We start from the raw sequence: 27,897 nt of genomic DNA on the forward strand, positions 1-27,897 counted from the left end.
CTCCGGTGTCTGTCAACATTCTAAACAGTCTGGAGCGGCCGCCATCTTGTCTCTCGGTAGGATCGAGAGACAAGAGGAGGCCAAAACAAAGGGGGAAATGACCATAAGGGGGCATAGTAGATCCTCCCTGACCCCCTAGGTTTGATGTGGAGGCTTTAAAAGGGCCCCGCGGGGCAAAAAAAAAAAAATATATATATATATTTTCCGGACGCCATCTTGTCTCTCGGTAGGATCGAGAGACAAGAGGAGGCCAAAAAAAAGGGGCAAATGACCATAAGGGGGCATAGTAGATCCTCCCTGATCCCCTAAGTTTGATGTGGAGGCTTTAAAAGGGCCCCGCGGGGCAAATTTTTTTTTTTTCGGACGCCATCTTGTCTCTCGGTAGGATCGAGAGACAAGAGGAGGCCAAAACAAAGGGGGAAATGACCATAAGGGGGCATAGTAGATCTTCCCTGACCCCCTAGGTTTGATGTGGAGGCTTTAAAAGGGCCCCGCGGGGCAAGAAAAAAAAAATAATCGTTTTTTTTACGTGGGGAGCGCCCGGTACGCTTTTGTGCAATGGGCGGTGGTAATCTAAATGATGAGGGGGGCAGCAATCAAAGCACATCAGCGTGCATAAACACGAAAATGTTTTTATCTACCACGTACTTGACTTATCTCTCTGAGATGCATTCCCTTGTGTCTCGGCAATGGTAGTCTGTTCATTACATAGATCGCTCGAGGGCGGTAGTACAGACCGCGCGTAGGAAAGGGTCAAAAGCCAGGGGTATAGGAGTATGTAACAAGCGAGCCATTTAATTGAAAAAACTAAACGGGACAAACGGTTGCAGGATCAGTGAAGGTTGATTTTATAATTGAAAGTATAACAGGATCAGTTAAAATAAAACCGTCCATACGCACACCATGGGCGAGTATCATGGGTAACATTACTTCGAAGCTTTAATAATACAATAATCAATAATGAAAAATCGACATCAATAGAGTTGTCCGTATGCCCAGTCAGTACCTTTCCCCGCACGCCATGTGCACAAAGACCGCATATATCCCCCATAACGTCAAGGCTAAGTAACTAGAACGTCATAAGGAGTTGCAAGTCGCTCCTATACTGGCGCCATTTTGGTCAAGGCCGAGCAGGTCCAGAGTATAGTTCAATGTCTCCAATAAGTAGCGGCAGGACCAGAATCCCTTTCGGCAGTTCAAAAAGTTCGTTAGCGCCAAGAGAAAGAACAGGCAGCATGAACCATGACTCAAAGGCGAGGGAGGCAAATTCTTCCCTACCGGGTCACGCTGAGGTCCCACCGTAGCTGATCAAGTTGACAGTCTACAGTGTCTCTTAGTAATTCGGATAAAAACTGGCGTCAGCATGAGAGCACTACCATCCTGTGACAATGTTGTGGCCACTTCCGGAGAGCGGGACAGCAGGCGTATCCCTCCGCCGATGCACTGAATCAGCCTCCCTCACGGCACCAGATGTGGATAAGGTGGCGGACACCCGTGGCAGCGGTATATCCATGGGGGATAGTCCAGCAACAGTGGCGGTTGCCCCCATCGGAAGCCCCCATCGGAGCGGGTGAGACTCAGCTGGTCGAGCGAGGCACTGTGCCGCAAGAGGGGGCGCAACTGAGCTGGCCCAGTGAAGCGCTGGGGTGCAGCTGAGGAACCTCCACCTGGGGAGGTGGGGGAGGCTCGTTCGCGCCGCCTCTCCCTCCCAGTGCATCCTACGCCGTCTCTTGGCGCAGGCATATGTGATGGTCGGATAAGGCAATAAGAGGGCGGGGGGGTCATCAGGAAGGCATTCACCCCCCCCCCCCAAAAAAAAGCTTCAATTAAGTTGAATGGCTGCAAGAGCCCCGATTACACCAGCAGCCCTGTTAATATGACGATCTTGGGAAAAGTTCCTCTGTTGGATTGCAATGGCTGCAGTGATGGTCTTGGGAAACTGCTTCCGAAAACTCTAAAGGCCACGAAAGCTTGCTATGCTGTTCCTTTGGAAATGCGGTGCTGGGTGATGGAAGTTATTGAAGATTTGGCAGTAGTGTTTTTTGTGGATTTTGGACGCTCTGCCACAGTCCATTGGAGTTCCAGGGTAGACCAGAGTCGTTCTAGTGGACCAGGCCCAAATCCTGGGAGTCGGCCGCCATTTTGAGCGTTCCGTAGCAACAGCCGCTCTTCACCCCATACACCGGAGCGGGTCCCCGGCCATCCAACCGAGTGGAACGCCAATGGCAGTCATGGTGCAGCTGACCGGGGAGTGAAACGCTAAGGGTCGCCCTGCTGCAGCTGACCGCAGGGACAGGCCTTTGCGCGTGGTGTCGCCCCCGGGCTATTTGCACAACGGTCCTCCACCCCTAGGCCGCCACCTATGCTACCTCGACAGGAACAGCGGCATGCATTTGGTTCGATGTTGCAGCAGGCTGTTATGTAAATAGTTATTTAATAAAAAGTTTTACCGTGTTACTTTGCTGGTGTGTTGTATATATTTATAATATTTGCATAGGGTTTGTCGTTATTTTGGGTGGGGTGGGCGGCGGAGTCGAGCTAACTTCTCTTATTTAGTCAGCACATAAATTTACTTACTGGTGTGCATTATTTTGGGTGTACATTTGGGATATCGGTTGGGGTCGGGTTCGTCGTACTGAAATAACCCTTCAAGTTTCTGGTGTAGGCTACTCTCCCATTCACTAGCTCCAGAGAGAGTCGTTCCTAAGTAAGGAAAGTGCTATATTTTTTTTCGTCCTTCACATGCGGATACCATGTTCGGGCTTATTTTTCTCATTCCATTAACCGTTCGATCACCGCCTCAGTCATACAAAAAGCATTTTTTATTGACCCAGTCGTGCGCCACACATACTCATTCAAACCGTACAAATCAGGGCCCATGCGCACATTCATACCATACAATCTTTCACGCTCCCAGTGATGGTCTGCACTCCATGCAATATCTCATAGCGCTTGTCTATGTCTTTCCCTACATGGAGCACGGTGTGGTCCATGTCCACTGCATTCTTCAGTCAGAACTCCGATGTAACCTACAGAGGAGAAAAGAAAGGGGGGGGGATACAGCATTCAGAGCATGTCAGCGCGCGCAAACACGAAAAAGGTTCTACTTATGTATCAGACTAGCTGCAGGAACGTGTGATACAACAGATCTTGGCTATCCCTTTCGCATTATTTTTCTGTGTAACATATCCTCCCCTTTTTATGATGCAAAATTTTTTTTCATTTTGTTTGTCTCTAAATTCGAGTTCCCTCTTCGTGTATTTGTTTCTCAATTAGTCGTATTTTATGGGACAAAATACCACACCTTACATTCGGCAGATACCTTAAGCTACGGTCGACCATTTTCAAATAATTCTGGAAAAAGGGCAGGTGTGACGGATACAAATTTCAATCAATCCAAAATTCAGGCAAAGGGTCTGCATTATCTGTTTTCTATTGTATTCTATTGGGAATAACAGCCACTATTCAAAAACCCAACCAACCTAGACGATTGTTATGACGCTGATTCCATACTTCCTTCGAAAATTGTTTATTGCAAAAATGTCAGTATACAAATACGGGCCTACAACCACGTGGGCCGGCCATGGAGCAAACTGGAATCGTATATGATGAGGGGACATTTACACTGTAGAAAAACGTAACGGGCGGGCTATTAGGTTGCAGGAATTAAGGTGTCTAACAGTTGCGGAATCGGTGGACGTTAATTTTATAATCAAAGTACGACAGGACCAGTTACAATGAAATTATCTAGATATACATTTCCGGGCAAGTACCATGAGTAACGTTAATTCGAATTTTTAATAGTACAGTAATCAATAATACATCAGAACTTAATATCAATATGGATGTCCAAATGTTCAATCAGTACCCGTCCCCGCCCGCCATGTGCTCCAAAACTGCATACATATCTCGTGATATCAAGGCTGAGCAACCAGTACACATCAAGGAGTTGCCAACATGTGGGATACATATTATCCAAATAGAAGCAGTTACCTCGAGAATGTTTGTCTGTATGAGGTTCTACAAAATTACATATTCAAGAGGAACATCAAAGAAGATATTGATAAAGGAGTGTATGCTGTAATTGGAAGTGAGGGATGTCTGGTCATTTTGGGGAGGCCGGGCAGGTCCAGAATATAGTCAAAATGTCTCCACCAAGCAGTGGTCGGACCAGAACCCCTTTGAGTAGTCCAAAAAGTTCAGTTAAATGACAATAGAAGGGACAGGCAACAAGAACCATCAGTCAAAGAGGGGAGGGCAAGTTCTTCCCTACCGGGTCACGTTGGGGCTCCACCGGAACTGATTGAATTGGTAGTCTACAGTGTTTCTGGATGTTTCAGACTGAAGCTGGCGTCAGCATGAGAGCACCACCATTCCGTGGCTACGTCGTGGCTATTCCGCGAGCAATCATGGCAGTCACTCCTCACCGGAAGCCTGCGGGAGTCGGGGGCCCCGGTGACTCTTGTAGAATCTTCAAGGCTGAGGGGACTCTTTCGGGAATGGGGCCCATGCCCTAGCAGTCAAGCGTCCGAGTACCAGGGTTGCCCAGAGCCATCCTTGCAGGCCAGACCCAAGTCTGTAGAGGCGACCCCCATTTCGTGAGGTCCGTGGCAGCCGCCTGTCGCTGTTCCTCAAGAGTGGGTGCAATTCAGCCGGATGGCGGGTGAGACGCTGTAGCTGCAAGAGCGGGCGTAACTCAGCTGGCCGAGCGAGGCACTGTACCGCAAGAGCGGGCGTAACTCAGGTGGCCGAGCGAGGCACTGTACCGCAAGAGCGGGCGTAACTCAGGTGGCCGAGCAAGGCACTGTGCCGCAAGAGCGGGTGTAACTCAGGTGGCCGAGCGAGGCACTGTGCCGCAAGAGTGGGCGTAAGTCAGCTGGCCGAGCGAGGCACTGTGCCGCAAGAGCGGGCTGAACTCAGCTGGCCGATCGAGGCACTGTGTCGCAAGAGTGGGCGGAACTCAGCTGGCCGATCGAGGCACTGTGTCGCAAGAGTGGGCGGAACTCAGCTGGCCGATCGAGGCACTGTGTCGCAAGAGTGGGTGCAACTCAGCTGGCCGAGCGAGGCACTGTGCCGCAAGAGCGGGCATAACTCAGGTGGCCGAGCGAGGCACTGTAGGTCTTCCTCTCACAAAGATGAAAGTCAGAGTGAAGAAACAAGGAGGGGTTTTCATCATTTGGGACAAAAAAAAAGTTCTAAACCAATGAAAAGTGTTATTTTTAGGTCACATGACCTAGCCTTACATCATTAGGAAACCAAAAGTGAAATGAACCAATGAAAATTTTTATTAACAAGTCACATGACTTGTTATGCTTACGTTACGTGCTCCGCTCCGCGCCGCGCCCCGGATCGCTTCTGGGAAGCTGCGCTTCGCGCATCGGGTGCGCTAACGCGGCTCGTCATATGACGCATTACGCGACAACGCGATACTACAATAATTCTGGATGTTACAGACTGAAGCTGGCGTCAGCATGAGAGCACCTCGTGGCTACGTCGTGACCGTTTCGCGAGCAATCATGGCAGTCGCTCCCCACCGGAAGTCTGCGGGAGTCGGGGGCCCCGGTGACTCTTGTAGAATCTTCAAGGCTGAGGGGACGCTTTTGGGAATGGGGCCCATGCCCTAGCAGTCAAGCGTCCGAGTTCCAGGGTTGCCCAGAGCCATTCTTGCAGGCCAGGCCCAAGTCTGTGGAGCCGATCGCCATTTCGTAAGCTCCGTGGCAGCCGCCTGTCGCTGTACTGCAAGAGTGGGTGCAATTCAGCCGGATGGCGGGTGAGACGTTGTAATAGCAAGAGCAGGCTGAACTCAGCTGGCCGAGAGAGGCACTGTGCCGGAAGAGTGGGCGTAACTTAGCTGCCGAGTGAAGCGCTGGGGTGCAGCTGAGAAACCTCCACCTGGGGAGGTGGGGGAGGCTCGTTCGCGCCGCCTCTCCCTTCCGGTGCACCCCACGCCGTCTCGTGGCACAGGTATGCACTGTGCCAGAAGAGTGGGCGTAACTCAGATGCCGAGTTAAGCGCTGGGGTGCAGCTGAGAAACCTCCACCTGGGGAGGTGGGGGAGGCTCGTTCGCGCCGCCTCTTCCTTCCAGTGCACCCCACGCCATCTCCTGGCGCAGGTATATGTGATGGTCGGACCAGGGCACCGCAGGACGTGTCTTCAGGTCAAACGGATTGTGGGACAAGGTCCAGAATGGAAGAGTCACCAAAAGACAAAAAGTTCCACCGGACCCCGGGAGCCGGCCGCCTATGTCGGGGGTGATCTCAAGCCACAGCAGGGCAACAAGACTTGGGGAGGGGGCAGGAGCCAAGCGCCCCTTCCGAGTCCGCGCCACCACACCGCCCCTCGGGGGCCTCCGTCATGCGGCTCAGGGAGGCACCGCAGGCAGCGGTTCTTCAGATCAGTGGTCTAACCGGCAAGGCTCCCCTCCGTCAGCAGCGATCTTTGGCGCTGTGGTTTCGGCCGGAGGCCCCGCATAGTCAACGCCCCGGCCTCTCCATCTCGTAGGCCGCAGAGTAGTCGGGGAGAAATCCCGGGAACGGCGGCATGTATTTGGATCGATGTTGCAGCAGGTTGCCATGTAAATAGTTATTTAATAAAACGTTTTACCCTGTTACTTTGCTGGTGTGTTGTATATATTTATAATATTTGCATGGCGTCGAGCTCGGTTCCTCTCACTAGTTTCATATTTCTCATGAGGGGTTGTTCCTAATGTTTCTATTTTAGCGAGGTCAAAAAGAGATCCCATTAGTGGCCTACTGATTTTGATTGATTCCTTTTGTTTTTTCTAACGATTTTTCACTATCTGCAAAGACTAAACAGAGTATTGCGACTATGTGCTTGTTTGTAAATAGAGAATTAAACAAAGAGAAGCAATTCCAAAACAGTAAATGCTTGGATAACAATCAATCAAATGGAGAGGGAAGCAGGCACGACGGATTACAACGGGGGCAAAGGCCTGCGTTACCTACTCTTCACTATCTGCAAAGAGAGAATACTCCTAAAAGAAAAGAGGGGAGGGGGGGGCAGCGTTCAAAGCACATCAGCGTGCATAAACACGAAAATGTTTTTACCTACCACGTACTTGACATTTTAAAGCTTTTGATATTTGCTAATAAAAAAACATTGAAATTCACTGAAAAAACATAGGTTATAGACCATATATAGTTAGGAATTAGCATTTACAAAACCTTATTTTACTCACACAAAACCATTGAAATTCCATATATAGTTAGTTGCACTAACTATATATCGCGCACCCGCAATCCACTGCTGATGTCACATATTACATCATTCATGACATGGTCAGTGACATCACTGATGACATCACTGATGACATCTCAAATGACATCACTGATGACATCACTGATAACATCTCAAATGACATCACTGATAACATCTCAAATGACATCACTGATGACATCTCAAATGACATCACTGATGACATCTCATTTGACATCAATGGTCACATCACTGATGATATCATTCATGTGACAATACAATGCATCTCCTCACACTTTAATATAACCTCTGTTACACCCAGTGTTAAATACAGAATATATTTTTTTAAACCATTGACACACCAATACTAGTCACTACATACGCACTCACTGATTCCTACGTCTACACACACATTCACTCATTCACCCATACAATCATTCATACATACAATCACTCATCTTTACAACACTATCATATGCACTCATACACCTATACAGACACTCACACTCTGCCACTCATCCTTGGAGTTACTCACACACCTAGTCAGTCCTGTAAAGAATCAATGACACTTCCATTTTCTTGTCTATACAGTTAAACATAGAGCACCTTACATTTCCAAACATATACTAACACATACTTACCTTCTTATACAATCATTGATACAAGTACACATTGATCTGCACAGAGTCACACATCTCCCAGCCAGCCACACACACACTCAGTCTCCCATACAAATACTTGGGCAATCAATCAATAACCCATATAGTTACTCATATAGCTACTGATCAACACATGCAGCAGTTTACAGAATAACAGACATAATGATGCACAAATTAAGACAGTTTAGTCACTAACCCATGCATTCAGTGAGACACATTTAATCACTCACTCATAAGTCAGTCATGCACCTACTAAATCCTTCATCCAGACACTTATACATCTACTCATTCTTCAATATGTAAAACATATTTAAAGTTTACAGAAACACACAGTCGCTGGATGATGTCATCAGTGATGTCATAAGTGATGTCATTTGAGATGTCATCAGTGATGTCATCAGTGATGTCACTGACCATGTCATGAATGATGTAATATGTGACATCATCATCAGTGGATTGCGGGTGCGCGATATATAGTTAGTGCAACTAACTATATATGGAATTTCAATGGTTTTGTGTGAGTAAAATAAGGTTTTGTAAATGCTAATTCCTAACTATATATGGTCTATAACCCATGGTTTTTTCAGTGAATTTTCAAGGTTTTGTAAATGCTAATTCCTAACTATATATGGTCTATAACCTATGGTTTTTTCAGTGAATATATATATATATATATATATATATATATATATATATATATATATATATTTTGAAAAATAATTTCTTTTCTTATAACTTAAATTAATTATTTAATATTTTTAAGGGTATTTAAGTATTTTTAATTATATTTTAGTTAATTATTTTTAATATTCCATTAATTTAAAATTATTTTTAAGACATCGATATTTTTGTATTCGATATTTTATCCTCGATATTTGTGTAATTCTATATTAGTGTAATCGATATTATATCAGTGATCCATTACACTAGGTAGTGGGCTTTGGTTGTCCGACTATCTATGACTTCCATGTTCATAAACTCTCAACCGTTGATCGAAATGAACTCAGTCAACTTTATTACATTCGTAAATTGTCTGCAGCTCCTCACTCAACTCCTAGGGATTCTCTCAGACCTTGGGAAGTCATCTAGTGACACTGAGAAGATCAAATGGTGCCCAAGCTGCTTGGTCGATAACCTTGCCTTCGTCCATGGGTCCTGGTACTGTCTCTGACAGTGCATCTGATTGGCCATCAGCATCCTCACTGTCCGCGTCACTGAAGGAGGGAGCGCTTCTACTGGGTCAGGTTCTTTATTCCAACTCTCGAGCCCTTCATGTTGCTGTTGGTTAAGACTAGTCTAGGTAATTTTCAAATGATGCGCCTGTCCACTCTAACCTTTCTTCGAGCAGAGATGCATCGATTGTGATCTCGCTCAAGGATGCACACAGAATGCTGCTGTGTCAGCCTCTCTTCTTGTGCTTGCAGTTATTGCCCTGCTACCTGTGGTGCTGTCCTTCACTGCACCCCTTTGCACCCCGTCTGTCTCCGTAGACCTTGCTTGTGTCCTGCCTGCCGGGTCTGGGGGCTCAGTGGACTAATGCTTCACTTCAATGGCCTGTGTTCGATCTTAATGGTCACAGGTTCAAGTCCACTCAGCCTTTTATCCATCTCAGGTCGATACAATGAGTACCATTGACTTGGGTAACAATAAACATCTATTATTCAGCCCCAAGATACCCTTCTGGGTGAATGTGCGCTTTACAAATACGCGTTATGTTATCCTCTTTGTCTTCCTTACCATGTTCAGTGATTTGGGTGAAGAGGATGCAACCAGGAAACAAGCCTGAACTCTATGCCACATATGGATTTCTCAGTTTTCTTGGCTGTCTTTAGGACCCTACATGTGAGACTTCTACTGGCGTTTTAAGGCTTCCTCCTGACAGCTCAGGAAAGCCTGCCATTGCTCTGGAAAAGTGCTGTAAATACTTGTACATGTTGTTTTAGACCCACTGATTTCCACCTCAAACTGTTTGACCCAAACTCTTTCCAGCAGTAAAAGATTCATACGGTGTGTCGCACAATATAGCAGCGCATCCCAGCGGAGAGAGGATAGAAATGTTGCACCAGGGTCAAGGAAACAGGAGGTCTGAGGTTCTCTGGCATCTCATGCCAAGGAGAGAGCATGGAAATGCCCATTCATGCCCGCTGAACCATCTATGTCACTGCCCACTTTGCAACCAGGATATCTCCATTCCATTTTGATATATCATTAAATGACCTTTAAGTACCCCCCCCCCCCGGCCACCCAAAATTCATGTGGCATCAAGGTATTCTGATTGTTGTGATTGGGTGTGAATGCACATATCTAGTGATGTTCGGTTGCCTAAATCCTTTCCCCTTGGTCTAAGGGAGGATCTCTCTCTTTTTCCATTATCTCCATTCACACCCTGTGGGGTTCATATAGGGCTTGGGGTGGCTGAACCAGTGCCCTACAGTTGACAGCATTCATGCTATAGAGTCTATACTTTAGGACTTAAACAGCCATATCATTCCTCCAGAGCATACTCACACCTTTACATCCTGATATCCCCTACAATCCCACCCAACCATTTCATGTCACCATCTGCTTCCAGATGTCTTCATCCCGGTACTTCTGAGCATGAAAAGATCCTTTATGTTAGGTTAAGAAATAGAAAGCAGGCTCATCTTTCCTATGATGCTCCTTCCTATACAGCATCCCACGCCGTCTGCTCCCGACTCAGTTATCGTTGTCTCTTTGGCTCATACTATTCTACCATATTACTTTTCTTTTTTCTTCTGTTACTCTATCCCTTGAGGCTCCATTAAATTCTCTTATGTATTCTCTTGTCTCAAATTATCCTTCTTATGTGACTCTTATCACATCTCGCTTCTTGTTCTACAGCAATCCCAAAAAGTCCCGCATCTTGGACCCGTCCGGAGACCAGTATTACTGGTGGCTGAATGTGATGGTGCTTCCGGTCATGTACAACTGGATCATCATAATATGCAGGTAAGGCCAGGATTGGAGGGAGGGGCACTGGCATGGAAGATGTTTGGTGGAAGCCTCGCCTCTATGCATGTGTGACTTGGAGGGATCTTCTCTGACTGCTACACTTGAAGGAACAGGGATTGTTTTCCTCAGAGTCCAGGAGGAAGGGTGGCTGCCTCACTGAGGCCACCATCCATGGATGCAGAGGCTGACAGAAGCTGGTGCAGGGAGGCAGCAACAAAGCTGTTCAGTGTCCATTTAATACTCCAGTCATGGTTGACAAGAAGACATATATTGCTGCCTTTCCTTTCTGCATCCTGAATACTGACATGGAGTCTGCCGTGTCCTGAGGACTCTAGGCTCATGGGATTCTTCCTGGGGAAACCTCCATGTTGGTGCCAGGTCTTCAACCTTGCATGAGATTGGAACAGTGGGAGAGCTTTCCTAGGGAGGGGAGGTGCAGTGGGTGTGAGGGGAGCCTTTTGGGAACCCGGCGAAGACATTGGGGTACCTGAGAATGGCAGTGAGTAGGTGATGTTGCAGGGAGACAGTGGGATTAGGGACAGGTGGGGAGATGAGTAACTAGAGCATTAAGTGTGACGCGGCACGGGGTTGACATGGGCCAAAGGGTGTGATGGGTGCAAGCTCAGGTGAAGGTAGGGTGCAGCAGGTGGCAGGAGGCCGTGGAAGGTGAGGGACATGATAGAGGCCCAGGGCACTCTGGGTGATGAGCAAAGGAGGTGATGTAAGCAGCATAGACATGACAGGTGGGGAGTGCACAGAAGGAGGGTGAAGTGGGCACTGAAGGAGGTGGGGTGAGAGCCTGGCTGTGTGGCAGGAGATGGGTGCCCAGCAACTGACTTTGGTGCAGCTAGGTGTTTGGAAGGCACAGTTTGGATGGCATACATGTGGTAACAAGTGCATGGTGCAGTTGAGCTCGCAGAGCTCTGCAGAGGGCGCTACGGACCAGCAGCAGCTTGGAGGGCTTGGCAACAGGCAAGAAGCTGTGGGTGAAGGTGGCACGATATGGCAGCAGGTTTTGTGATGGGTCTCAGAAGTGCATGCGGAGAGTGTGTGTGGTGTGTGAGCTAGCAGTGGGTGAGGGGAGCATTGAGAGGTGTTTGGGGAGCACAGTTGGTGGGGAGATGGCACAACAGACGGTGAACGGGCATGGTGGCAGTGCAGGTATCCCAGTGCAGTGAAAGGGCACGCAGCGGGTAGGAGGACCTAATTCTGGGAGGAAAGGGGAGGCAGTGCATGCAGTGGCAGGTGGAGACTGGTTGCAAGGTAGAAGGAAGGAGGGCAGTGTGCAGAGGTGGAGCAACTGATGAGAGATCATTTCAAGAAGGAGAGCTGGTGGGACAATGAGGGAGTAGAGTGACGGGAAGGTGGTGTGATGGATGGGAAGGCATGGTGGGTGAAGGATTGTGTGGTGAGTGATGGGAGAGCATTGAATGTGAAGGGAAGCTCCACAGTCTAACCGCATAGAATGGTGCTGAAGGAAATATGTTGTCATGGCTGAGGAGGGGATGTGTATGATATGAATGTGTGGGGTGTTGGGAGAGGTTGGTGTAGGTGGGCACAGTGAGCATTGCACACAAGCGTGTCCTCGAGAGGTCACTAAAACTCTATTAATCTTCCTGGACTATTTGTAGTTCTTGTTTCGGAACAGAGAAGAATTTGGGAGTTTTGATTCTCTTACCTAGAACCCTTGGGGTGCGTCCCATCATGTGGGCATGGTCACCAGAACTCCGCACCGCTTCAACCATTCTACTACAACCTAGAGTTAGCGCGGTTACAAGCTTTGGCATCACTCTCTGAGGATGTGAGGACGCTTTCTACAATGTGGATTTGGGACATTCATCACTGTTGTCCCAGAACCTCAAGTATTATTCCATTCTAAGTGGGAAACCAAACCACATCCTTTGCACAGATGTACATGGTTTGGAGCCGACATAGTGTATGACACAAGTGACTGCATCCATTGACGTCACGTAACTGCAGCCAATGACGTCACGTAACTGCATCCAGTGACGTTACGTAACTGCATCCAGTGACCTCATGTAACTGCATCCACTGACCTCACGTAAGTGCATCCAGTGACCTCATGTAACCTCATCCACGGACCTCATGTAACTGCATCTAGTGACCTCACGCAACTGCATCCACTGACCTCACATAACTGCATCCACTCACCTCACGTAAGTGCATCCACTGACCTCACGTAACTGCATCTAGTGACCTCACGCAACTGCATCTAGTGACCTCACGTAACTGCATCTAGTGACCTCACGTAACTGCATCTAGTGACCTCACGCAACTGCATCTAGTGACCTCACGTAACTGCATCTACTGACCTCACGTAACTGCATCCAGTGACCTCACGCAACTGCATCTAGTGACCTCACGCAACTGCATCCACTGACCTCACATAACTGCATCCACTCACCTCACGTAACTGCATCCACTGACCTCACGTAACTGCATCCAGTGACCTCACGTAACTGCATCCAGTGACCTCACGTAACTGCATCCACTGACCTCACGTAACTGCATCCAGTGACTTCACGTAACTGCATCTAGTGACTTCACGTAACTGCATCTAGTGACCTCACGTAACTGCATCTAGTGACCTCACGTAACTGCATCTAGTGACCTCACGTAACTGCATCTAGTGACCTCACGTAACTGCATCTAGTGACCTCACGTAACTGCATCCAGTGACCTCACGTAACTGCATCTAGTGACCTCACGCAACTGCATCTAGTGACCTCATGTAACTGCATCTAGTGACCTCACGTAACTGCATCTAGTGACCTCACGTAACTGCATCTAGTGACCTCACGCAACTGCATCTAGTGACCTCATGTAACTGCATCTAGTGACCTCACGTAACTGCATCTAGTGACCTCACGTAACTGCATCCACTGACCTCATGTAACTGCATCTAGTGACCTCACGTAACTGCATCCACTGACCTCATGTAACTGCATCCAGTGACCTCACGTAACTGCATCCACTGACCTCACGTAACTGCATCTAGTGACCTCACGTAACTGCATCTAGTGACCTCACGTAACTGCATCTAGTGACCTCACGTAACTGCATCCAGTGACCTCACATAACTGCATCCAGTGACCTCACGTAACTGCATCCAGTGACCTCACGTAACTGCTTCTAGTGACCTCACGTAACTGCATCTAGTGACCTCATGTAACTGCATCCACTGACCTCACATAACTGCATCCACTCACCTCATGTAACTGCATCCACTCACCTCACGTAAGTGCATCTACTCACCTCACGTAACTGCATCTAGTGACCTCACGTAAGTGCATCTAGTGACCTCACGCAACTGCATCCACTGACCTCACGCAACTGCATCCAGTGACCTCACGTAACTGCATCCAGTGACCTCACGTAACTGCATCCAGTGACCTCACGTAACTGCATCCAGTGACCTCACGTAAGTGCATCCAGTGACCTCACGTAAGTGCATCTAGTGACCTCACGTAACTGCATCTAGTGACTTCAGGTAACTGCATCCAGTGACCTCACGTAACTGCATCTAGTGACCTCACGTAACTGCATCTAGTGACCTCACGTAACTGCATCTAGTGACCTCACGTAACTGCATCCAGTGACCTCACATAACTGCATCCAGTGACCTCACGTAACTGCATCTAGTGACCTCACGCAACTGCATCCACTGACCTCACGTAAGTGCATCCAGTGACCTCACGTAAGTGCATCTAGTGACCTCACGTAACTGCATCTAGTGACTTCAGGTAACCGCATCCAGTGAGCTCACATAACTGCATCTAGTGACCTCACGTAACTGCATCTAGTGACCTCACGTAACTGCATCCACTGACCTCACATAACTGCATCCACTGACCTCATGTAACTGCATCCACGGACCTCATGTAACTGCATCTAGTGACCTCACATAACTGCATCCACTGACCTCACGTAACTGCATCCACTGACCTCACGTAACTGCATCTAGTGACCTCATGTAACTGCATCTAGTGACCTCATGTAACTGCATCTAGTGACCTCACGTAACTGCATCTAGTGACCTCATGTAACTGCATCCACTGACCTCACGTAAGTGCATCCAGTGACCTCATGTAACTGCATCCACGGACCTCATGTAACTGCATCTAGTGACCTCACGCAACTGCATCCACTGACCTCACTTAACTGCATCCACTCACCTCACGTAACTGCATCCACTGACCTCACGTAACTGCATCCACTGACCTCACGTAACTGCATCTAGTGACCTCACGCAACTGCATCTAGTGACCTCACGTAACTGCATCTAGTGACCTCACGTAACTGCATCTAGTGACCTCACGTAACTGCATCTAGTGACCTCACGTAACTGCATCTAGTGACCTCACGTAACTGCATCCAGTGACCTCACGTAACTGCATCCAGTGACCTCACGTAACTGCATCTAGTGACCTCACGTAACTGCATCTAGTGACCTCATGCAACTGCATCCACTGACCTCACGTAACTGCATCCACTCACCTCACGTAACTGCATCCACTCACCTCACGTAAGTGCATCCACTGTCACGTAACTGGATCTAGTGACCTCACGTAACTGCATCTAGTGACCTCATGCAACTGCATCCACTGACCTCATGCAACTGCATCCACTGACCTCATGTAACTGCATCCACTGACCTCATGTAACTGCATCCACTGACCTCACGTAAGTGCATCCACTGACCTCACGTAACTGCATCTAGTGACCTCATGCAACTGCATCCACTGACCTCACATAACTGCATCCACTGACCTCATGTAACTGCATCCACTCACCTCATGTAACTGCATCCACTGACCTCATGTAACTGCATCCACTGACCTCATGTAACTGCATCCACTGACCTCACGTAACTGCATCCACTGACCTCACGTAACTGCATCTAGTGACCTCACGTAACTGCATCTAGTGACCTCATGCAACTGCATCCACTGACCTCACATAACTGCATCCACTGACCTCACATAACTGCATCCACTGACCTCATGTAACTGCATCCACTCACCTCACGTAAGTGCATCTACTCACCTCACGTAACTGCATCTAGTGACCTCACGTAAGTGCATCTAGTGACCTCACGCAACTGCATCCACTGACCTCGCGCAACTGCATCCAGTGACCTCACGTAACTGCATCCAGTGACCTCACGAAAGTGCATCCAGTGACCTCACGTAACTGCATCTAGTGACTTCAGGTAACTGCATCTAGTGACCTCACGTAACTGCATCCAGTGACCTCACGTAACTGCATCCAGTGACCTCACGTAACTGCATCCAGTGACCTCACGCAACTGCATCCACTGACCTCACGTAAGTGCATCCAGTGACCTCACGTAAGTGCATCCAGTGACCTCACGTAAGTGCATCTAGTGACCTCACGTAACTGCATCTAGTGACTTCAGGTAACTGCATCTAGTGACCTCACGTAACTGCATCCAGTGACCTCACATAACTGCATCCAGTGACCTCACGTAACTGCATCTAGTGACCTCACGCAACTGCATCCACTGACCTCACGTAAGTGCATCCAGTGACCTCACGTAAGTGCATCTAGTGACCTCACGTAACTGCATCTAGTGACCTCACGTAACTGCATCTAGTGACTTTAGGTAACCGCATCCAGTGAGCTCACATAACTGCATCTAGTGACCTCACGTAACTGCATCCAGTGACCTCACATAACTGCATCCACTGACCTCACGTAAGTGCATCCAGTGACCTCATGTAACTGCATCCACGGACCTCATGTAACTGCATCTAGTGACCTCACATAACTGCATCCACTCACCTCACGTAACTGAATCCACTGACCTCACGTAACTGCATCTAGTGACCTCACGTAACTGCATCTAGTGACCTCATGTAACTGCATCTAGTGACCTCACGTAACTGCATCTAGTGACCTCATGTAACTGCATCCACTGACCTCACGTAAGTGCATCCAGTGACCTCATGTAACTGCATCCACGGACCTCATGTAACTGCATCTAGTGACCTCACGCAACTGCATCCACTGACCTCACATAACTGCATCCACTCACCTCACGTAACTGCATCCACTGACCTCACGTAACTGCATCTAGTGACCTCACGTAACTGCATCTAGTGACCTCACGTAACTGCATCTAGTGACCTCACGCAACTGCATCTAGTGACCTCATGTAACTGCATCTAGTGACCTCACGTAACTGCATCTAGTGACCTCACGTAACTGCATCTAGTGACCTCACGCAACTGCATCTACTGACCTCACGCAACTGCATCTAGTGACCTCACGTAACTGCATCTAGTGACCTCACGTAACTGCATCTAGTGACCTCACGTAACTGCATCTAGTGACCTCACGTAACTGCATCTAGTGACCTCACGTAACTGCATCTAGTGCCCTCACGTAACTGCATCCAGTGACCTCACGTAACTGCATCCAGTGACCTCACGTAACTGCATCCAGTGACCTCACGTAACTGCTTCTAGTGACCTCACGTAACTGCATCCACTGACCTCACGTAACTGCATCTAGTGACCTCACATAACTGCATCTAGTGACCTCACGTAACTGCATCTAGTGACCTCACGTAACTGCATCCAGTGACCTCACGTAACTGCATCCAGTGACCTCACGTAACTGCTTCTAGTGACCTCACGTAACTGCTTCTAGTGACCTCATGCAACTGCATCCACTGACCTCACATAACTGCATCCACTGACCTCACGTAACTGCATCCACTGACCTCATGTAACTGCATCCACTGACCTCACGTAACTGCATCTAGTGACCTCACGTAACTGCATCTAGTGACCTCACGTAACTGCATCTAGTGACCTCACGTAACTGCATCCAGTGACCTCACGTAACTGCATCCAGTGACCTCACGTAACTGCTTCTAGTGACCTCACGTAACTGCATCTAGTGACCTCATGCAACTGCATCCACTGACCTCACGTAACTGCATCCACTCACCTCACGTAAGTGCATCCACTGACCTCACGTAAGTGCATCCACTGTCACGTAACTGGATCTAGTGACCTCACGTAACTGCATCTAGTGACCTCCTGCAACTGCATCCACTGACCTCACATAACTGCATCCACTGACCTCATGTAACTGCATCCACTGACCTCATGTAACTGCATCCACTGACCTCACGTAAGTGCATCCACTGACCTCACGTAACTGCATCTAGTGACCTCACGTAACTGCATCTAGTGACCTCATGCAACTGCATCCACTGACCTCACATAACTGCATCCACTGACCTCACATAACTGCATCCACTGACCTCATGTAACTGCATCCAGTGACCTCACGCAACTCCATCCATTGACCTCACATAACGGCATCTAGTGACCTCACGTAAGTGCATCCAGTGAACTCACGTAACTTTATTCAGTGACCTCACGTAACTGCATCTACTCACCTCACGTAACTGCATCTAGTGACCTCACGTAAGTGCATCTAGTGACCTCACGCAACTGCATCCACTGACCTCACGCAACTGCATCCAGTGACCTCACGTAACTGCATCCAGTGACCTCACGTAACTGCATCCAGTGACCTCACGTAACTGCATCCAGTGACCTCACGTAAGTGCATCCAGTGACCTCACGTAAGTGCATCCAGTGACCTCACGTAAGTGCATCCAGTGACCTCACGTAACTGCATCTAGTGACTTCAGGTAACTGCATCCAGTGACCTCACGTAACTGCATCTAGTGACCTCACGTAACTGCATCTAGTGACCTCACGTAACTGCATCCAGTGACCTCACATAACTGCATCCAGTGACCTCACGTAACTGCATCTAGTGACCTCACGTAAGTGCATCCACTGACCTCACGTAAGTGCATCCAGTGACCTCACGTAAGTGCATCTAGTGACCTCACGTAACTGCATCTAGTGACTTCAGGTAACCGCATCCAGTGAGCTCACATAACTGCATCTAGTGACCTCACGTAACTGCATCCAGTGACCTCACGTAACTGCATCCAGTGACCTCACATAACTGCATCCACTGACCTCACGTAAGTGCATCCAGTGACCTCATGTAACTGCATCCACGGACCTCATGTAACTGCATCTAGTGACCTCACATAACTGCATCCACTCACCTCACGTAACTGCATCCACTGACCTCACGTAACTGCATCTAGTGACCTCACGTAACTGCATCTAGTGACCTCATGTAACTGCATCTAGTGACCTCACGTAACTGCATCTAGTGACCTCATGTAACTGCATCCACTGACCTCACGTAAGTGCATCCAGTGACCTCATGTAACTGCATCCACGGACCTCATGTAACTGCATCTAGTGACCTCACGCAACTGCATCCACTGACCTCACATAACTGCATCTAGTGACCTCACGCAACTGCATCCACTGACCTCACATAACTGCATCCACTCACCTCACGTAACTGCATCCACTGACCTCACGTAACTGCATCTAGTGACCTCACGTAACTGCATCTAGTGACCTCACGTAACTGCATCTAGTGACCTCACGCAACTGCATCTAGTGACCTCACGTAACTGCATCTAGTGACCTCACGTAACTGCATCTAGTGACCTCACGTAACTGCATCTAGTGACCTCACGTAACTGCATCCAGTGACCTCACGTAACTGCATCCAGTGACCTCACGTAACTGCATCCAGTGACCTCACGTAACTGCATCCAGTGACCTCACGTAACTGCATCCAGTGACCTCACGTAACTGCATCTAGTGACCTCATGCAACTGCATCCACTGACCTCACGTAACTGCATCCACTCACCTCACGTAAGTGCATCCACTGACCTCACGTAAGTGCATCCACTGTCACGTAACTGGATCTCGTGACCTCACGTAACTGCATCTAGTGACCTCATGCAACTGCATCCACTGACCTCATGCAACTGCATCCACTGACCTCATGCAACTGCATCCACTGACCTCATGCAACTGCATCCACTGACCTCATGCAACTGCATCCACTGACCTCATGTAACTGCATCCACTGACCTCACGTAACTGCATCCACTGACCTCACGTAACTGCATCTAGTGACCTCACGTAACTGCATCTAGTGACCTCATGCAACTGCATCCACTGACCTCATGTAACTGCATCCACTCACCTCACGTAACTGCATCCACTGACCTCACGTAACTGCATCCACTGACCTCACGTAACTGCATCTAGTGACCTCACGTAACTGCATCTAGTGACCTCATGCAACTGCATCCACTGACCTCACATAACTGCATCCACTCACCTCACGTAACTGCATCCACTGACCTCACGTAACTGCATCTAGTGACCTCACGTAACTGCATCTAGTGACCTCACGTAAGTGCATCCAGTGACCTCACGTAAGTGCATCCAGTGACCTCACGTAAGTGCATCCAGTGACCTCACGTAAGTGCATCCAGTGACCTCACGTAAGTGCATCCAGTGACCTCACGTAAGTGCATCCAGTGACCTCACGTAAGTGCATCCAGTGACCTCACGTAAGTGCATCCAGTGACCTCACGTAAGTGCATCCAGTGACCTCACGTAAGTGCATCCAGTGACCTCACGTAAGTGCATCCAGTGACCTCACGTAAGTGCATCCAGTGACCTCACGTAAGTGCATCCAGTGACCTCACGTAAGTGCATCCAGTGACCTCACGTAAGTGCATCCAGTGACCTCACGTAAGTGCATCCAGTGACCTCACGTAAGTGCATCTAGTGACCTCACGTAACTGCATCTAGTGACCTCAGGTAACTGCATCCAGTGACCTCACATAACTGCATCCAGTGACCTCACGTAACTGCATCTAGTGACCTCACGCAACTGCATCCACTGACCTCACGTAAGTGCATCCAGTGACCTCACGTAACTGCATCTAGTGACCTCATGCAACTGCATCCACTGACCTCACGTAACTGCATCCACTCACCTCACGTAAGTGCATCCACTGACCTCACGTAAGTGCATCCACTGTCACGTAACTGGATCTAGTGACCTCACGTAACTGCATCTAGTGACCTCATGCAACTGCATCCACTGACCTCACATAACTGCATCCACTGACCTCATGTAACTGCATCCACTGACCTCATGTAACTGCATCCACTGACCTCACGTAAGTGCATCCACTGACCTCACGTAACTGCATCTAGTGACCTCACGTAACTGCATCTAGTGACCTCATGCAACTGCATCCACTGACCTCACATAACTGCATCCACTGACCTCACATAACTGCATCCACTGACCTCACGTAACTGCATCCAGTGACCTCACGCAACTCCATCCATTGACCTCACATAACGGCATCTAGTGACCTCACGTAAGTGCATCCAGTGAACTCACGTAACTTTATTCAGTGACCTCACGTAACTGCATCTAGTGACCTCACGTAACTGCATCTAGTGACCTCACGTAACTGCATCTAGTGACCTCACGTAACTGCATCCACTCACCTCACGTAACTGCATCCACTCACCTCACGTAACTGCATCCAGTGACCTCACGCAACTGCATCCAGTGACCTCACGCAACTGCATCCAGTGACCTCACGCAACTGCATCCAGTGACCTCACGTAACTGCATCTAGTGACCTCACGTAACTGAATCTAGTGACCTCACGTAACTGCATCCAGTGACCTCACATAACTGCATCTAGTGACCTCACGTAACTGCATCTAGCGACCTCCCGTAACTGCATCTAGTGACCTCACATAACTGCATCTAGTGACCTCCCGTAACTGCATCTAGCGACCTCCCGTAACTGCATCTAGTGACCTCACATAACTGCATCTAGTGACCTCACGTGACTGCTTCCACTGACCTTACGTGACTGCATCCAGTGACTTCACATAACTGCATCCAGTGACCTCACGCAACTGCATCCAGTGACCTCACATAACTGCTTCTAGTGACCTCACGTAACTGCATCTAGTGACCTCACGCAACTCCATCCACTGACCTCACATAACTGCATCTAGTGACCTCATGTAAGTGCATCCAGTGAACTCACGTAACTTTATTCAGTGACCTCACGTAACTGCATCTAGTGACCTCACGTAACTGCATTCAGTGACCTCACATAACTGCATCTAGTGACCTCACGTAACTGCATCTAGCGACCTCCCGTAACTGCATCTAGCGACCTCACATAACTGCATCTAGTGACCTCATGTAAGTGCATCCAGTGAACTCATGTAACTTTATTCAGTGACCTCACGTAACTGCATCTAGTGACCTCACGTAACTGCATTCAGTGACCTCACGTAACTGCATCTAGCGACCTCCCGTAACTGCATCTAGTGACCTCACATAACTGCATCTAGTGACCTCATGTAAGTGCATCCAGTGAACTCACGTAACTTTATTCAGTGACCTCAAGTAACTGCATCTAGTGACCTCACGTAACTGCATCTAGTGACCTCACGTAACTGCATCTAGTGACTTCACATAACTGCATCTAGTGACCTCATGTAAGTGCATCCAGTGAACTCACGTAACTTTATTCAGTGACCTCACGTAACTGAATCTAGTGACCTCACGTAACTGCATCCAGTGACCTCACGTAACTGCATCCACTGACCTCACGTAAGTGCATCCAGTGACCTCATGTAACTGCATCCACGGACCTCATGTAACTGCATCTAGTGACCTCACATAACTGCATCCACTCACCTCACGTAACTGCATCCACTGACTTCACGTAACTGTATCTAGTGACCTCACGTAACTGCATCTAGTGACCTCACGTAACTGCATCTAGTGACCTCATGTAACTGCATCTAGTGACCTCACGTAACTGCATCCACTGACCTCACGTAAGTGCATCCAGTGACCTCATGTAACTGCATCCACGGACCTCATGTAACTGCATCTAGTGACCTCACGCAACTGCATCCACTGACCTCACGTAACTGCATCCAGTGACCTCACGTAACTGCTTCTAGTGACCTCACGTAACTGCATCTAGTGACCTTATGCAACTGCATCCACTGACCTCACATAACTGCATCCACTGACCTCATGTAACTGCATCCACTGACCTCACGTAAGTGCATCCACTGACCTCACGTAACTGCATCTAGTGACCTCACGTAACTGCATCTAGTGACCTCACGTAACTGCATCTAGTGACCTCACGTAACTGCATCTAGTGACCTCACGTAACTGCATCCAGTGACCTCACGTAACTGCATCCAGTGACCTCACGTAACTGCATCCAGTGACCTCACGTAACTGCATCCAGTGACCTCACGTAACTGCATCTAGTGACCTCACGTAACTGCATCTAGTGACCTCATGCAACTGCATCCACTGACCTCACGTAACTGCATCCACTCACCTCACGTAAGTGCATCCACTGACCTCACGTAAGTGCATCCACTGTCACGTAACTGGATCTAGTGACCTCACGTAACTGCATCTAGTGACCTCATGCAACTGCATCCACTGACCTCATGCAACTGCATCCACTGACCTCATGCAACTGCATCCACTGACCTCATGCAACTGCATCCACTGACCTCATGTAACTGCATCCACTGACCTCATGTAACTGCATCCACTGACCTCACGTAAGTGCATCCACTGACCTCACGTAACTGCATCTAGTGACCTCACGTAACTGCATCTAGTGACCTCATGCAACTGCATCCACTGACCTCACATAACTGCATCCACTGACCTTATGTAACTGCATCCACTCACCTCATGTAACTGCATCCACTGACCTGGCGTAACTGCATCCACTGTCCTCACGTAACTGCATCTAGTGACCTCACGTAACTGCATCTAGTGACCTCATGCAACTGCATCCACTGACCTCACATAACTGCATCCACTGACCTCACATAACTGCATCCACTCACCTCATGTAACTGCATCCACTCACCTCACGTAAGTGCATCTACTCACCTCACGTAACTGCATCTAGTGACCTCACGTAACTGCATCTAGTGACCTCACGTAAGTGCATCTAGTGACCTCACGCAACTGCATCCACTGACCTCACGCAACTGCATCCAGTGACCTCACGTAACTGCATCCAGTGACCTCACGTAACTGCATCCAGTGACCTCACGTAACTGCATCCAGTGACCTCACGTAAGTGCATCCAGTGACCTCACGTAAGTGCATCTAGTGACCTCACGTAACTGCATCTAGTGACTTCAGGTAACTGCATCCAGTGACCTCACGTAACTGCATCTAGTGACCTCACGTAACTGCATCTAGTGACCTCACGTAACTGCATCTAGTGACCTCACGTAACTGCATCTAGTGACCTCACGTAACTGCATCCAGTGACCTCACATAACTGCATCCAGTGACCTCACGTAACTGCATCTAGTGACCTCACGCAACTGCATCCACTGACCTCACGTAAGTGCATCCAGTGACCTCACGTAAGTGCATCTAGTGACCTCACGTAACTGCATCTAGTGACTTCAGGTAACCGCATCCAGTGAGCTCACATAACTGCATCTAGTGACCTCACGTAACTGCATCTAGTGACCTCACGTAACTGCATCCACTGACCTCACATAACTGCATCCACTGACCTCACGTAAGTGCATCCAGTGACCTCATGTAACTGCATCCACGGACCTCATGTAACTGCATCTAGTGACCTCACATAACTGCATCCACTGACCTCACGTAACTGCATCCACTGACCTCACGTAACTGCATCTAGTGACCTCATGTAACTGCATCTAGTGACCTCATGTAACTGCATCTAGTGACCTCACGTAACTGCATCTAGTGACCTCATGTAACTGCATCCACTGACCTCACGTAAGTGCATCCAGTGACCTCATGTAACTGCATCCACGGACCTCATGTAACTGCATCTAGTGACCTCACGCAACTGCATCCACTGACCTCACATAACTGCATCCACTCACCTCACGTAACTGCATCCACTGACCTCACGTAACTGCATCCACTGACCTCACGTAACTGCATCTAGTGACCTCACGCAACTGCATCTAGTGACCTCACGTAACTGCATCTAGTGACCTCACGTAACTGCATCTAGTGACCTCACGTAACTGCATCTAGTGACCTCACGTAACTGCATCCAGTGACCTCACGTAACTGCATCCAGTGACCTCACGTAACTGCATCTAGTGACCTCACGTAACTGCATCTAGTGACCTCATGCAACTGCATCCACTGACCTCACGTAACTGCATCCACTCACCTCACGTAACTGCATCTAGTGACTTTAGGTAACCGCATCCAGTGAGCTCACATAACTGCATCTAGTGACCTCACGTAACTGCATCCAGTGACCTCACATAACTGCATCCACTGACCTCACGTAAGTGCATCCAGTGACCTCATGTAACTGCATCCACGGACCTCATGTAACTGCATCTAGTGACCTCACATAACTGCATCCACTCACCTCACGTAACTGAATCCACTGACCTCACGTAACTGCATCTAGTGACCTCACGTAACTGCATCTAGTGACCTCATGTAACTGCATCTAGTGACCTCACGTAACTGCATCTAGTGACCTCATGTAACTGCATCCACTGACCTCACGTAAGTGCATCCAGTGACCTCATGTAACTGCATCCACGGACCTCATGTAACTGCATCTAGTGACCTCACGCAACTGCATCCACTGACCTCACATAACTGCATCCACTCACCTCACGTAACTGCATCCACTGACCTCACGTAACTGCATCTAGTGACCTCACGTAACTGCATCTAGTGACCTCACGTAACTGCATCTAGTGACCTCACGCAACTGCATCTAGTGACCTCACGTAACTGCATCTAGTGACCTCACGTAACTGCATCTAGTGACCTCACGTAACTGCATCTAGTGACCTCACGCAACTGCATCTACTGACCTCACGTAACTGCATCTAGTGACCTCACGTAACTGCATCTAGTGACCTCACGTAACTGCATCTAGTGACCTCACGTAACTGCATCTAGTGACCTCACGTAACTGCATCTAGTGACCTCACGTAACTGCATCTAGTGCCCTCACGTAACTGCATCCAGTGACCTCACGTAACTGCATCCAGTGACCTCACGTAACTGCATCCAGTGACCTCACGTAACTGCTTCTAGTGACCTCACGTAACTGCATCCACTGACCTCACGTAACTGCATCTAGTGACCTCACATAACTGCATCTAGTGACCTCACGTAACTGCATCTAGTGACCTCACGTAACTGCATCCAGTGACCTCACGTAACTGCATCCAGTGACCTCACGTAACTGCTTCTAGTGACCTCACGTAACTGCATCTAGTGACCTCATGCAACTGCATCCACTGACCTCACATAACTGCATCCACTGACCTCATGTAACTGCATCCACTGACCTCACGTAAGTGCATCCACTGACCTCACGTAACTGCATCTAGTGACCTCACGTAACTGCATCTAGTGACCTCACGTAACTGCATCTAGTGACCTCACGTAACTGCATCCAGTGACCTCACGTAACTGCATCCAGTGACCTCACGTAACTGCTTCTAGTGACCTCACGTAACTGCATCTAGTGACCTCATGCAACTGCATCCACTGACCTCACGTAACTGCATCCACTCACCTCACGTAAGTGCATCCACTGACCTCACGTAAGTGCATCCACTGTCACGTAACTGGATCTAGTGACCTCACGTAACTGCATCTAGTGACCTCCTGCAACTGCATCCACTGACCTCACATAACTGCATCCACTGACCTCATGTAACTGCATCCACTGACCTCATGTAACTGCATCCACTGACCTCACGTAAGTGCATCCACTGACCTCACGTAACTGCATCTAGTGACCTCACGTAACTGCATCTAGTGACCTCATGCAACTGCATCCACTGACCTCACATAACTGCATCCACTGACCTCACATAACTGCATCCACTGACCTCATGTAACTGCATCCAGTGACCTCACGCAACTCCATCCATTGACCTCACATAACGGCATCTAGTGACCTCACGTAAGTGCATCCAGTGAACTCACGTAACTTTATTCAGTGACCTCACGTAACTGCATCTACTCACCTCACGTAACTGCATCTAGTGACCTCACGTAAGTGCATCTAGTGACCTCACGCAACTGCATCCACTGACCTCACGCAACTGCATCCAGTGACCTCACGTAACTGCATCCAGTGACCTCACGTAACTGCATCCAGTGACCTCACGTAACTGCATCCAGTGACCTCACGTAAGTGCATCCAGTGACCTCACGTAAGTGCATCCAGTGACCTCACGTAAGTGCATCCAGTGACCTCACGTAACTGCATCTAGTGACTTCAGGTAACTGCATCCAGTGACCTCACGTAACTGCATCTAGTGACCTCACGTAACTGCATCTAGTGACCTCACGTAACTGCATCCAGTGACCTCACATAACTGCATCCAGTGACCTCACGTAACTGCATCTAGTGACCTCACGTAAGTGCATCCACTGACCTCACGTAAGTGCATCCAGTGACCTCACGTAAGTGCATCTAGTGACCTCACGTAACTGCATCTAGTGACTTCAGGTAACCGCATCCAGTGAGCTCACATAACTGCATCTAGTGACCTCACGTAACTGCATCTAGTGACCTCACGTAACTGCATCCAGTGACCTCACATAACTGCATCCACTGACCTCACGTAAGTGCATCCAGTGACCTCATGTAACTGCATCCACGGACCTCATGTAACTGCATCTAGTGACCTCACATAACTGCATCCACTCACCTCACGTAACTGCATCCACTGACCTCACGTAACTGCATCTAGTGACCTCACGTAACTGCATCTAGTGACCTCATGTAACTGCATCTAGTGACCTCACGTAACTGCATCTAGTGACCTCATGTAACTGCATCCACTGACCTCACGTAAGTGCATCCAGTGACCTCATGTAACTGCATCCACGGACCTCATGTAACTGCATCTAGTGACCTCACGCAACTGCATCCACTGACCTCACATAACTGCATCTAGTGACCTCACGCAACTGCATCCACTGACCTCACATAACTGCAT

At 48.7% G+C, this 27,897-nt stretch overlaps 1 protein-coding gene across 1 annotated transcript in view; it reads left to right on the forward strand.

The window, feature by feature from the left end:
- CNGA4 (cyclic nucleotide gated channel subunit alpha 4) overlaps positions 1-27,897 on the forward strand; it is a 192,638-nt gene that overhangs the window by 32,710 nt on the left and 132,031 nt on the right. Inside the window, exon 2 of the mRNA XM_078656282.1 lies at positions 10,737-10,844. Within this exon, the coding sequence (XP_078512408.1) occupies positions 10,737-10,844 (108 nt within the window). The remainder of the gene's footprint in view (positions 1-10,736; positions 10,845-27,897) is intronic.

This window comes from Lissotriton helveticus, chromosome 8 (genome assembly GCF_964261635.1).
Source record: "Lissotriton helveticus chromosome 8, aLisHel1.1, whole genome shotgun sequence".
Taxonomy (NCBI): Eukaryota; Metazoa; Chordata; class Amphibia; order Caudata; family Salamandridae; genus Lissotriton; species Lissotriton helveticus.